At 43.7% G+C, this 12,500-nt stretch overlaps 1 protein-coding gene across 13 annotated transcripts in view; it reads right to left on the bottom strand.

Annotated features, from left to right (window-relative positions):
* The window catches only part of LOC138971784 (twitchin-like), a 307,593-nt gene that overhangs the window by 170,838 nt on the left and 124,255 nt on the right, over window positions 1-12,500 (bottom strand). For 11 of the 13 annotated variants that reach the window (XM_070344585.1, XM_070344586.1, XM_070344584.1 and 8 more), the window contains exons 4-6: window positions 5,724-5,872; window positions 2,886-3,041; window positions 1,281-1,598 (exon numbers count right to left, since the gene is read on the bottom strand). In XM_070344585.1, coding sequence (XP_070200686.1) covers window positions 1,281-1,598; window positions 2,886-3,041; window positions 5,724-5,872 — 623 coding nt within the window. Of the gene's footprint in view, window positions 1-1,280; window positions 1,599-2,360; window positions 2,412-2,885; window positions 3,042-5,723; window positions 5,873-12,500 lie in introns of all 13 variants that reach the window. The other 2 variants (XM_070344594.1, XM_070344595.1) reach the window with 2 other exon arrangements.

The raw sequence follows: 12,500 nt of genomic DNA, 5'->3' as shown, positions 1-12,500 counted from the left end.
CAATAGGACTTGTGTTGTTCTTTAGCGGCATTGCTTGGCGACTGGAATTTAGGGGACCCGTTCAATCACTATTACATTCTTCAATTTAGACAGGAGGAGTTTTGAGAATGCTTCTCGTCCTCTTTAGTAAGAATAAGAAAGATACTTGTTAGAGGAGAAACAAGTGTTTGACTTGGTTTCGTTATTGGTGTGTGTGTTTGTGTGTGCCGTGTGTGTGTGTGTGTGTGTGTGTGTGTGTGTGTGTGCGTATGTGTGTCTGTTCGTGTGTGCGCGCGCAAGCGTGCGTGCGTGCGTGCGTTTCGATCAAAGATCAGTTGCCTTTCTCTACATCTGCTGCACGCAGGAAAACAGGAATAGTCAAACGGGGATCTTGTAGAAGGTAGACAGGATGCTGTTGTTCACTATCAGTAGCTCGATCAGTAGGTTAGAATCTGTCGGAGCAATTATTTTGGATACCTCAGTCAAATTAGGGTAAGGCAGTTTGGGTACAAAGTAATACAGGGAAACTGTTATTGTTAAACGGGGAAGATCAAAGTCTTTCACTCTCTAGTATTAGTTCGTACGTTGGACAAGATTCTTCTCTTTGATGTTAGGCCAAAAAAAGAATTTGTCTGTTTCTGGTAACATAGCTAAAAAAAATAGGGTCGGTAGGTCGGGATTTTTTTATTTTTTTTTTAATTTTTTTTTTTTACCCCAAATGTAGACCAATAAAACTAACTTTAAAAATCGCGCAAAGAGACTGGATTCACTATACATAGAGACAAGACACTCAACACATTTACAAATCGTCAGCGGACTTTCGTTTTCACACGTTTTTGTTGTTCATTTTCTCACCCTGTCCTTTACCACCAAAAAAAAAAAATTTGGAGTTTGGAAAAAACAAGTTTAGGGTCGGCGCCAAAATTTAGGGTCGGTCGGGTGACCAGAAACAGACAATTTTTCTTTTGGCCTTATCCATCTAAGGACGGTTATTCAGGGAAGAGGGGAGTCTCTCTTAGCTAATTTTAGCTCATGGAAAGATACCCTGTTTTACACTTCACTCTCCAAAGGAAAATGCTCGAACGGTTGGAGGTTTTGCCTGGGGAGCAGTAGGGGTAACGGTTGGGCGACGGAAGGAAGAGGTGGGGGGAGGATATACGTAGGACGCACGGTCGGATGGTTTGCCTGGGGAGCAGGAGGGATAACGGTTGGGCGTCGGAGGGAAGGAGGTAGGTGAGAGTATACGTATGACGCAGTAGCTTTGACCTTGGACAGCGCATGACCTTGACGGTGACCCTCACCTTCGAAGTTGAGCGTGATGGTAGCGGTGGCCTCGCCGAGGTCGTTCTTGGCGTGCGCTCGGTACTCCCCCGCGTCGCCCATAGCAACCTTAGCGATCTCCAGCGTGAGGGTGTGGCTGGAGCCCTCGGACCAGAGCTTAGGGGTGAGGCGACTGTCCGGCCCGAACGAAATGGGCTTGTTGTTCAAACTCCAGCTAACCGTCGGCTTGGGGTCGGCCGTGAGCTTACACTCCAGCACGATTTTGTCCCCTTCTTGGCGAATGGCCGGCTTTTGCAAGAACACGGGCCGAGCTCCCTTGACCTGATTGGCTTCTGATGCTGGACAAGCGAAAGGTGCAGAAGGGGGGGGGGGGAGGATGAGGAGGATGAATTACTATCTTTCTTTATTTGTTGCTTTCTCCCTCTTTGACGCTTTAGATTGTGACGAAAGCAGAACTATGGTGACTGCGCGTGTGAGCGAGAAACAAAAAGACACAAAATACTGTACTAACGTATTGAACGAAGACGTGCTGTGTTATTCGTATCGTCTTCGTTAAACACGTGAGTCCAGTATTGTTTGGTCTTTTTGCGATTGCGTTTTCCTGCTTCTTGGCTACAAAGGGGTTCTGCTAATATCCAGCTTGGCAGTCGTTGTACGTTCTTTAGGTGCTGATTTGTTTTTAATTATTATTATTATTTTGTCAGTATTCAACAGTCACTGCACTTGTAAACAGTTCTATTCTACACATCAACAACTATCTGTACAACAACATAGGGACACTGGTTAAAATCAAAATTAGTACTTGAACCAAATACAATGTAAACCATTGAGAACAATATCCAAACACAAATGTTCACAATAATCTGAACGTAAAAGCTGACAAATAAAGACTAGTTGAGCATAAAATAATAGTGAAGCATTAAAGATATAAAAAGCTAAACTTTTTCAACGAAAACAAGCAGGTAGCTGACAGAAAGTTGGAACACAAAATGTAACACTTACACGCAAAATAATATTGAACAATAATATAACATTGTAACTGACTAAACAAAAAGCAAGTAAAGACTAAATCAAAACCCCACACCAACGTTCACCCTCACCATCCAGCTTAAACCAATAGTCATGATCATGATCTTCAAGATCACCCGTGGCTAGAGTCGATGGTTGGTTGGTTGAATAAATTGATTTGCATATCAATCAATCTCTTTGCATACCAAGCATATCTGCATCCTGTGAGACGCACTGTATCATTGGTTTTCATGAAGCTAGGTCAAACAGTACAAGTTGCTCAAAACAAACAGCTGTCATTGACATTGACAAACAAAAGCTTTTTTTGCAAAAGAGACAAAACAAGACTGCACAAATGGCAGTCAGAGACATAACTGAAACGTATTCAGCTTGCAACCTTCTGCAACAAAGCTGGCAATTAATTCGCAGTCTTGCGCTGCTCGTTTGGAACAAGGAGAATCACAGTAATCATGCTCATTTTGAACAAGGCGAATTCTTTACCAAATACCCCCCACAAATATGTACATTTATTGACTTACAAATTCAAAACGCAGGTAGGATGGCCTATGAATTTAGGTTCCCAAGAAAGCCTAGGCAAGAGAGGAAAAAGCACTCACTGTCAAAATTAAGCCTGATGGTTGCGTTGCTTTCGCCAAGCGCGTTCTTGGCCGTGACCTTGTAGTTGCCGGCATCTTGGGCGTTGACGCCGTTGATTTCGAGGACTAGGAAGTAGCTTTTGTTGTCGCGGGGCTCTGTTCGTACTGCGTAGCGACCTGAAAAACAACGCGTGCACTGGATCCTTTAGTAATACACATGTCATAGCAAACGGAGCGCTAATGCGCGCGTATATACACACACGGTCACACAGACAAACGCACACACACAATCTAATTCAATGAACTTATTGTCATCTCTGAATTTCAACAGCACCCATGAGACTAATAAGTGTGTGCAAAGGTTTTCGTCTTGCTCTTCCTAGTAAGGTAACATAAAGTAATTACAATTATATAGTTCTGTGAGGTTTTCTTTGTGGAAATTCAGGTTGCTTCATTCTTCATGTAGGCTACGACGCTATCCATTTGATCTGCATGCGTGGGTACATGTTTTCTAAGTGTTTGTGTTAAGTTCACTCACAATGACTCCCAAGACGTTAACGTACGTATATTTATTTAACTCTTGCAAGCTTAACATCATGAACTAACTCCAGAACTGAACAAAAAGATGGCGACTGCCAACCGTGGTGCGCGATCACGTGACTCTCACTTTCGCGCCATATGACGACCACATGACGTCATCACAAAATGACGTAATATCATAACACTAAGCCTTGAGCAGTAAACTTGGGATCTGTATCGTGTGCATGTGTGCACGCTGTGGGGGTGTTTGTAAACCAAGGGGGAGTCTCACACAGTTGACTTTGGGAAATTAATTCCCAACACGCGCTGACGTCGATGATTTGATTTCAAAGCCAGCATACTACACAATATATATAGGTTACACACTCCGAGTTCTGAATATCGTGCATATTTTCCCTAGGGTCGATTTTCAGGTATTACCGAGCCTCTGGCGAGGTAATACCTGTAAATCGACCCGAGGGAAAATATGCACGATATTCAGGACGAGGTGTGTAAGCTTTTTATCCCATTACTCCGACGTTTTCATAAAAAAAACGAACTTTTTGACACAAACTCTGCGAGTGCCTGTTTACTGCTCATCAAACCTTCTGCCACCGAAAATCGTGTCATGATATTCATGTGCGAAACTAGTCCACTTTTGTCTTTTCGTTTCCAGGATTGTGCCGTTGAATGCATTTGATACTGTGCAGTTACCGGCCTGTTTCAGTCGGTTACCCGAGCTGGCATTCGTCAAAACTGCGAAAGACCGCATTCTGATAATCTTCGCTTCACAGCTAGCGACGGGAGAAAATGATACCCGAAGGGAAGTAACTAATTTTTGACCTGAGTTCAGGATTCGAAAGACCGCGTGTCTGATTTTACAAGCGATGAAGATGATTGCTGAGTTTGTGCTTATTCGAGCCTTTGTGCTTCAGTGTTCAAATTTGGATTACCTACTTCTTCAATCGTCACTTACTGATTTAGGTGAGCCGAACTTTGATGTCTGTCGTTGTTTTAGGCCATTAGGTATCTGTCTGGGGGAAAACGGCGCACCACTGGCGAGTCAAGTTGTTTGTATGCGGCAACGCATGTAGCCTAGTGGTCTCTGTATGTCCAAGATCCGACCTTCTTCGCCACCTTTTATTCTAACAGTATCACCAACTTTGAAAATGGCAATTTCCATGCTGGTCAACTTGAGCCGAATATACTACATGTATAGCAAACGACAGATCCTGCAGCAGACGACAGATCTGTAGCAGACGACTGATGAGACAGCCTTGTTCTATTGAACCATATTTAGCAATCAATGCTCTAAAAGCGATAACAAATGAACAAAACTATAAGCATACTGTTTTAGTGTAAGTTTTATTTTGTCGCTCAAGATTTTGAATCAGGATGTTCTCGGGATTGATCTAAGCGGTTGCCCATGAAGCGTACCTCGTTACGACAACTTTACCAGAGTTGTGCGCCTTTGAATCACTGTGTGTCTCTGTCGCTGTGCTCTCTGTCTCTCTCTCTCAGTCTCACAGCGTCGGACAACTCATAATCTTCACTCAGCTCTATTCACCCAAACAGATTATGTACATTCTTTGTTGTTTTCTTTATTTCTTCAATGATAATGTTTGTAGATCGTTAGCCATACGTCAGTTCGACTTTTATACCGCAGAATATCTCAATCGTTTTGCTGAAAAAAAATAGTCCCCGAGTTAACGATAAATATGTAGATGACCTCTAAATTATTCAAATGTACTCTGAAATCAAAGACAATGACCAATGACAGGTGAGATCGAGACTCGGTTGTGATGGATAATTCATATGGTTGTGATGGGTAATCCAGAATAATCCCCTCTACAGCTAACAGAGACAAAGAGGCAGGTCATGGGATAAATACCCCTATCCATACTACACAATATATACCCCCTATCTCCACCCCTCCCCCCTCCCCGTGTTCCCCGCTTTTCTTTTCACACAACTTCATACAGTGCATATTTTCCCAAAAAATACAATATACTGCTATGGTCGAACCTGCCCTTGCGACCACCTCTTGATAACGAACACCTTCCCATTACGACCGCCCCAAAGAAACCCCGATGTGTTTATAGTCCTATTCATTGTATGGGTTCACTGTAAACAATGTTGTACTGTATGTATGTGTTTCCCCTAATTGATTGTACAGCGCTTTAAGCAGGAATACAGGTACTCTAAATATATTATGTATTATTATTATTATTATTATATATTTCATCTTTCCATAACGACCACCCGTCTAAAAGGGCCAGTTTGGTTAGGTCCCTTGGGTGGTCAGTCGTTGTAGACAGGTTGTACTGTCTGACCCCTTACCTCCAGGCGCGATGCCAGCGTTGTCTTTGAACCAGGTGATGGCGGGTGCTGGGTCTGCAGTCAGCAGGCACTCGAAGAGCAGCTTCTGGCCGTTGTTCTCCTGTCTTGTCACGGGCTTCTGCACAAAGTTGGGCGCGATTCCGTCCGCCCTGCGTCACACAACAATACACGTTAGTCATATATCCTATGGACCATTTCGAAGCTGGGTTGGGAGAGGGGAGGAAGAGATAGCAGACTCTCTGTTTCAGCGCACCGCGTGACCCCGCTAAACGTGTGAAGATGTTCTAAATGGTCGTTAGGCTATATAATCAAGAGTTGAGAGACGTGCACACACGCTCTTTACAGCGGAAGCCTCCGTTTAAGACAGCAACAATTATGAGTAAATCCGGTTTTTAAAAAGAGGTACTTTTATATACGATGGAACCGTCTTTTCAGACCAACAAAAGTCTCAACATGGGGGAACATTTGCAGAGGTGATGAACAGAAAATCTGAGAAAACAGGGAAATAAACTTACATCGGTGGGTCTTAAAATGGGGGTTCTGCTGTACACACACGTCTTATTTACAGCAGAACCCTTCGTGTAAGACCGCCACAAATAGGACATAAAAAGCCGAACACACCGACACATAAGACAAATCCAAAAACACGCAAAGCACATACTATAATCACACAGGTGCCAAGTGGACACTAGAGAGCGGTACATTATGATGAATAAGGACAAAATATATGTATCGCCCAGACTGGAAGTCGAACCCCGTCCGCCAGCGGGTGATGCAAACCTAGACCCCACAATTGCAAGCTACTCACCAAGTTTGAGCTCAGTTGACCCCAGAGTACCAGAGATACAAGTCTAAACTGTCGTGGGACAACGAACAAACATCCAAACAGACACAGTGAAACCTAATAGCCGCTTTATTCATAAAGGCGGCTAAATTAACGCTCTAACCACTGTTCCACTCCGGACTATGTCTCTGTGCTTGGGTCGCAGCGACTCATTGGCTCAGCCATTAAACAGTCGCGCTTGCTTTCTTTCGATCATAGCTCCGACGATCATGAAGCGATTTGTCTGGAATTTGGCACCAGGATTCAGCATCGACATATCCACATTCACATCAAATTTGAGGCCAATCAGTTAAGAAATGCTATCTTGACAGAGTTTTCTGTTCACAGAAAGTGGGGTTAAGAGGTTGAGAAAAGGGGGTCATACCAAAGTAACAAACTGATGATGTTCACAATATGAAAGATTTCTCCTTTTTTTCACACTCAATTGACTTAAATTGACTATAACAAAAATATAAAAAATGTTTGTGCAAACTGCCAAATGTCAACATGACCCAGTAGCACCTTGAATACAGAAACTGACAGATAAAGCCAGAACCATAAAGGAAATTAGTTCCCTTTGATGGCCAAGTGGCCACTGATCTATATTTTTAGATCAGTGCCAAGTGCCGAGTGAGTCAGCCTTAGAATTGAGGCACATTTATAGAGGTAAGGGAGAGAAATCCCCCCCAAGCAAGGTCTATAATCAGGGGCGAGGGTCTTAAAAAAAGGATGGGGTGTCTTAAAACAGTGATGGGGTGTCTTAAAACAGGGATGGGGTGTCTTAAAACAGTGATGGGGTGTCTTAAAACAGTGATGGGGTGTCTTAAAACAGGGATGGGGCGTCTTAAAACAGTGATGGGGTGTCTTAAAACAGTGATGGGGTGTCTTAAAACAGTGATGGGGTGTCTTAAAACAGTGATGGGGTGTCTTAAAACAGTGATGGGGTGTCTTAAAACAGTGATGGTGTGTCTTAAAACAGGGATGGGGTGTCTTAAAACAGTGATGGGGTGTCTTAAAACAGTGATGGGGTGTCTTAAAACAGTGATGGGGTGTCTTAAAACAGGGATGGGGCGTCTTAAAACAGGAATAGGGTGTCTTAAAACAGTGATGGGGTGTCTTAAAACAGGGATGGGGTGTCTTAAAACAGTGATGGGGCGTCTTAACCTTTGCCGGATGCCGCTTTTGACTACACACTCCCGACGATGCGGGTTTGTCTGAACCCATACATTTGAAAGAGGGTTTTTACCGTTTATTCCTCTAACGACGATGCGGGTTTGTCTGAACCCATACATTTGAAAGAGGGTTTTTATCGTTTATTTCTCTAACGACGGGGTGGGTTCAGGGAAACCCACAGCGCTACTTCAGTGGTTGCATCGAGTTTCTCCCTTCACCGACCTCTTGCAGGGGAGGGAGAGGGGGAGGGAGAGACTGATGAGAGAGACTGAGAGACTAAGAAAGAGAGAGAGAGAGAGAGAGACTAAGAAAGAGAGAGAGAGAGACTAAGAAAGAGAGAGAGAGAGAGACTAAGAAAGAGAGAGAGACTAAGAAAGAGAGAGAGAGAGAGACTAAGAAAGAGAGAGAGAGAGTCTAAGAAAGAGAGTGAGAGACTAAGAAAGAGAGAGAGAGAGACTAAGAAAGAGAGAGGGAGACTAAGAAAGAGAGAGAGAGAGAGACTAAGAAAGAGAGAGAGACTAAGAAAGAGAGAGAGAGAGACTAAGAAAGAGAGAGAGACTAAGAAAGAGAGAGAGAGAGACTAAGAAAGAGAGAGAGAGACTAAGAAAGAGAGAGAGAGAGACTAAGAAAGAGAGAGAGAGAGACTAAGAAAGATAGAGAAAGAGAGACAAATAAAGAGAGAGATAGAGACAAATAAAGAGAGAGAGAGAGACTAAGAAAGAGAGAGAGAGACTAAGAAAGAGAGAGAGAGACTAAGAAAGAGAGAGAGAGACTAAGAAAGAGAGAGAGAGAGACTAAGAAAAAGAGAGAGACTAAGAAAGAGAGAGAGAGACTAAGAAAGAGAGAGAGACTAAGAAAGAGAGAGAGAGAGACAAAGAAAGAGAGAGAGAGACTAAGAAAGAGAGAGAGAGAGAGACTAAGAAAGAGAGAGAGAGAGAGACTAAGAAAGAGAGAGAGGGAGAGACTAAGAAAGAGAGAGAGAGAGAGAGACTAAGAAAGAGAGAGAGAGAGAGACTAAAAAAGAGAGAGAGACTAAGAAAGAGAGAGAGAGAGACTAAGAGAGAAAGAGAGACTAAGAAAGAGAGAGACACTAAGAGAGAGAGAGAGAGAGAGAGACTAAGAAAGAGAGAGAGACTAAGAGAGAGAGAGAGAGACTAATAAAGAGAGAGAGAGAGAGACTAAGAAAGAGAGAGAGAGAGACTAAAAAAGAGAGAGAGAGACTAAGAAAGAGAGAGAGAGAGAGAGAGACTAAGAGAGAGAAAGAGAGACTAAGAAAGAGAGAGAGACTAAGAGAGAGAGAGAGAGAGACTAAGAAAGAGAGAGAGACTAAGAGAGAGAGAGAGACTAAGCAAGAGAGAGAGAGAGACTAAGAAAGAGAGAGAGAGACTAAGAAAGAGAGAGAGAGAGACTAAGAAAGAGAGAGAGAGAGACTAAGAAAGAGAGAGAGAGAGAGACTAAGAAAGAGAGAGAGAGACTAAGAAAGAGAGAGAGAGAGACTAAGAAAGAGAGAGAGAGACTAAGAAAGAGAGAGAGAGAGAGAGAGAGACTAAGAAAGAGAGAGAGAGAGACTAAGAGAGAGAGAGAGAGAGACTAAGAAAGAGCTAGAGAGAGAGAGAGAGACTAAGAAAGAGAGAGAGAGACTAAGAAAGAGAGAGAGAGAGAGAGAGACTAAGAAAGAGAGAGAGGGAGACTAAAAAAGAGAGAGAGACTAAGAAAGAGAGAGAGAGAGCGACTAAGAAAGAGAGAGAGAAAGAGAGACTAAGAAAGAGAGAGAGACTAAGAGAGAGAGAGAGACTAAGAAAGAGAGAGAGAGACTAAGAGAGAGAGAGAGAGAAACTAAGAAAGAGAGAGACTAAAAAAGAGAGAGAGAGACTAAGAAAGAGAGAGAGAGACTAAAAAAAAAGAGAGAGAGAGAGACTAAGAAAGAGAGAGAGAGAGAGACTAAGAGAGAGAGAGACTAAGAAAGAGAGAGAAAGAGACTAAGAAAGAGAGAGAGACTAAGAAAGAGAGACAGAGAGAGAGACTAAGAGAGAGAGAGACAGAGAGAGAGACTAAGAGAGAGAGACAGAGAGAGAGACAGACAGAGAGAGAGACAGACAGAGAGAGAGAGAGAGACAGAGACAGACAGTCAGATAGACAGACAGTCAGATAGACGGATAGACAGACAGACAGAGCAACTGACAACAGACATACAGACAGAGAGATACGGACAGACAAACAGAGAGACAGACAGTCTCTTGGAGACAAACAGGCAGACAGACACTGTTCCGCCGCTTTGGTAATTATGGGTGTAGCAGAACCCGCGCCGTCGGCAGAGGGATAGTTACAATCACTACTACTCTTTAAAAGTATGGGTATGTGTGAACCCGCGCCATCGGTAGTGTTTATGTAAATTATCATAATCAATTAATTCTGATGTTTTGTCATGTACACACTAAAAATTTGCAGACAGAGAGCAAATTAGGTGTGTGAGAGATACTTAAAATTTCAAAACGATACCTTTAATGGTTCCAGAGTTACAATGATTTTAGTGTGTCTCTGGGTACAGGTGAACCCAGGAAGCACGGCAAAGGTTAAAACAGGGATGGGGTGTCTTAAAACAGGGATGGGGTGTCTTAAAACAGGGATGGGGCGTCTTAAAACAGTGATGGGACGTCTTAAAACAGTGATGGGGTGTCTTAAAACAGTGATGGGGTGTCTTAAAACAGTGATGGGGCGTCTTAAAACAGGGATGTGGTGTCTTCAAACAGGAATGGGGTGTCTTAAAACAGTGATGGGGTGTCTTAAAACAGGAATAGGGTGTCTTAAAATAGGAATGGGGTGTCTTAAAACAGGAATAGGGTGTCTTAAAATAGGAATGGGGTGTCTCAAAACAGTGATGGGGTGTTGGAATGGGGTAACTTAAAACAGGAATACGGAGTCTTAAAACAGGAATACGGAGTCTTAAAACAGGAATGGGGTAACTTAAAACAGGAATACGGAGTCTTAAAACAGGAATACGGAGTCTTAAAACAGGAATGGGGTTTGTTAAGAAGGGGGAGGGGTTTCACTGTAGTCAGTGCAGTATGCACGGCAGAGATGGGGGTAAGGCTTGGCATAGTGACAGGTAGGTTTATGCTGGCACCACATGGCAGCACATGGCTAGACTGACGTAAACACTCCCTGGTGCACACATTGCTGCAGTCCGCAGTCTGTGCACTTGACTGTGCGGGAACCTGATTGATTGCGCGGCGTGGGCCGGATTGATTAACGGTTGTCGTGTGTGTTCACTGACACTGTTTGCTACGAGAATTGACCACACACAATCATCTACAGTCGAATCTCAGTGCCTCAGCGATCACCCAGTCTTGAGGTATTTTCCCTCAATACAGTGCATTTTATGTTCGTGTATACATAATGTGTTCTTGCTTCAGTTATCTGTTAAAATTTAGCAATCGCTTTTTTTCCTTTTTTTTTAATTAGTCCCTCTTTAGGGCGAGGGCCAGATGTATGGAAAAGCAGATCACTGCTCACTCTATTGCCCTCGTTAAATAAAGAATTGTCATTGGTATTGACCGTCTGGCCATCATTACGACCACCCCAGAGAAAGTCAACGAGGTTATTTCCTATATAATTCCCCTTTCAATAACGACCACCTGTCTATGAGGACAACTTTTGGTTGTTCCCTTTGCTGGTCCTTGTAGTAGGGAGAGTGGTACCTGTTTACAGAATACATGCACCCATGGAATATAAGCCTAAACTCTCCTACATTAAAACAGATAAAACATAAACATGAAACAAAGGGTTGTGACAAAGTTCATCAGAACCTAGACGCCATTCTTCGATTGCATTTCATTTGTATCATACATTCCCACAAGCCCAGAGAAGCAGACTGGGACCATTAATTTCTACAACTGCAGCAACACCTATTTTAGGCCATAACCCTCCCCCCCCCCCCCCCCCCCCTCCCCTCATCTTGTAGCAGAGGGAGCAGACAGCCCTACAGTCTGCAGTGTAGACTGAGGAATGCAGCCATGTGCCATTAGCAGCCAGGACGTGATGCCTCCACTTCAAAGCATGGGTGCTGCAGAAAAGGAGCATCGCTCTTCTTCGTGCCTGTATCAGATACCGCCTTCTGGCACAAACACCTCCCCCATCTGCACCCACCCCACTCATACCGTCAATGTACACCCATTCTCTTCCTCCTCCTCCCCCCCCCCCTCCCCTATCGTTGTTTTCTGTGTTCAGCACAACGTGGCTACTGGCTGGGTTCCTTGTGTGGTTACAAAGGTATAGTGTAATTGTCAGGTGAACTTAGTGTATTGAGATATAGGCTGAGGCAGCAGAAAAATGATGAACTATCTGTGAGTGCCAGTGCCAAAGTTAACATCTTCTCAGAGATTCAGTGTCGGTGTACTGTACATTGAGGAGTAAGTAATGATCTCATGCTGTGTGTGTGTGTGTGTGTGTGTGTGTGTGTGTGTGTGTGTGTGTGGGTGTCAGTGTGTGTGTGTGTGTGTGTGTGTGTGTGTGTGTGTGAACAAATGTGTATACTTGCATCATTGCCGGCATGCATGTAAACGCACATGTATGTCTGCTTAACTGTGTGTGTCGTGTGTGTGTGTGTGGGTGTGTGTGTGTGTGCGTGCGTGCGTGCGTGTATGTGTGTGTGTGTGTGTGTGGGTGTGTGAACTGCTGTAAGGGCGGGGATATAGCTCAGTTGGTAGCGCGCTGGATTTGTATTCAGTTGGCCGCTGTCAGCGTGAGTTCGATCCCAGGTTCGGCGGAAATTTATTCAAGTT

The sequence above is a fragment of the Littorina saxatilis genome, linkage group LG7, assembly GCF_037325665.1.
Source record: "Littorina saxatilis isolate snail1 linkage group LG7, US_GU_Lsax_2.0, whole genome shotgun sequence".
In the NCBI taxonomy this organism is placed as follows: domain Eukaryota; kingdom Metazoa; phylum Mollusca; class Gastropoda; order Littorinimorpha; family Littorinidae; genus Littorina; species Littorina saxatilis.
Note: the sequence above shows the minus strand (reverse complement) of the source record. Positions and strands in the feature narration are given on the sequence as shown.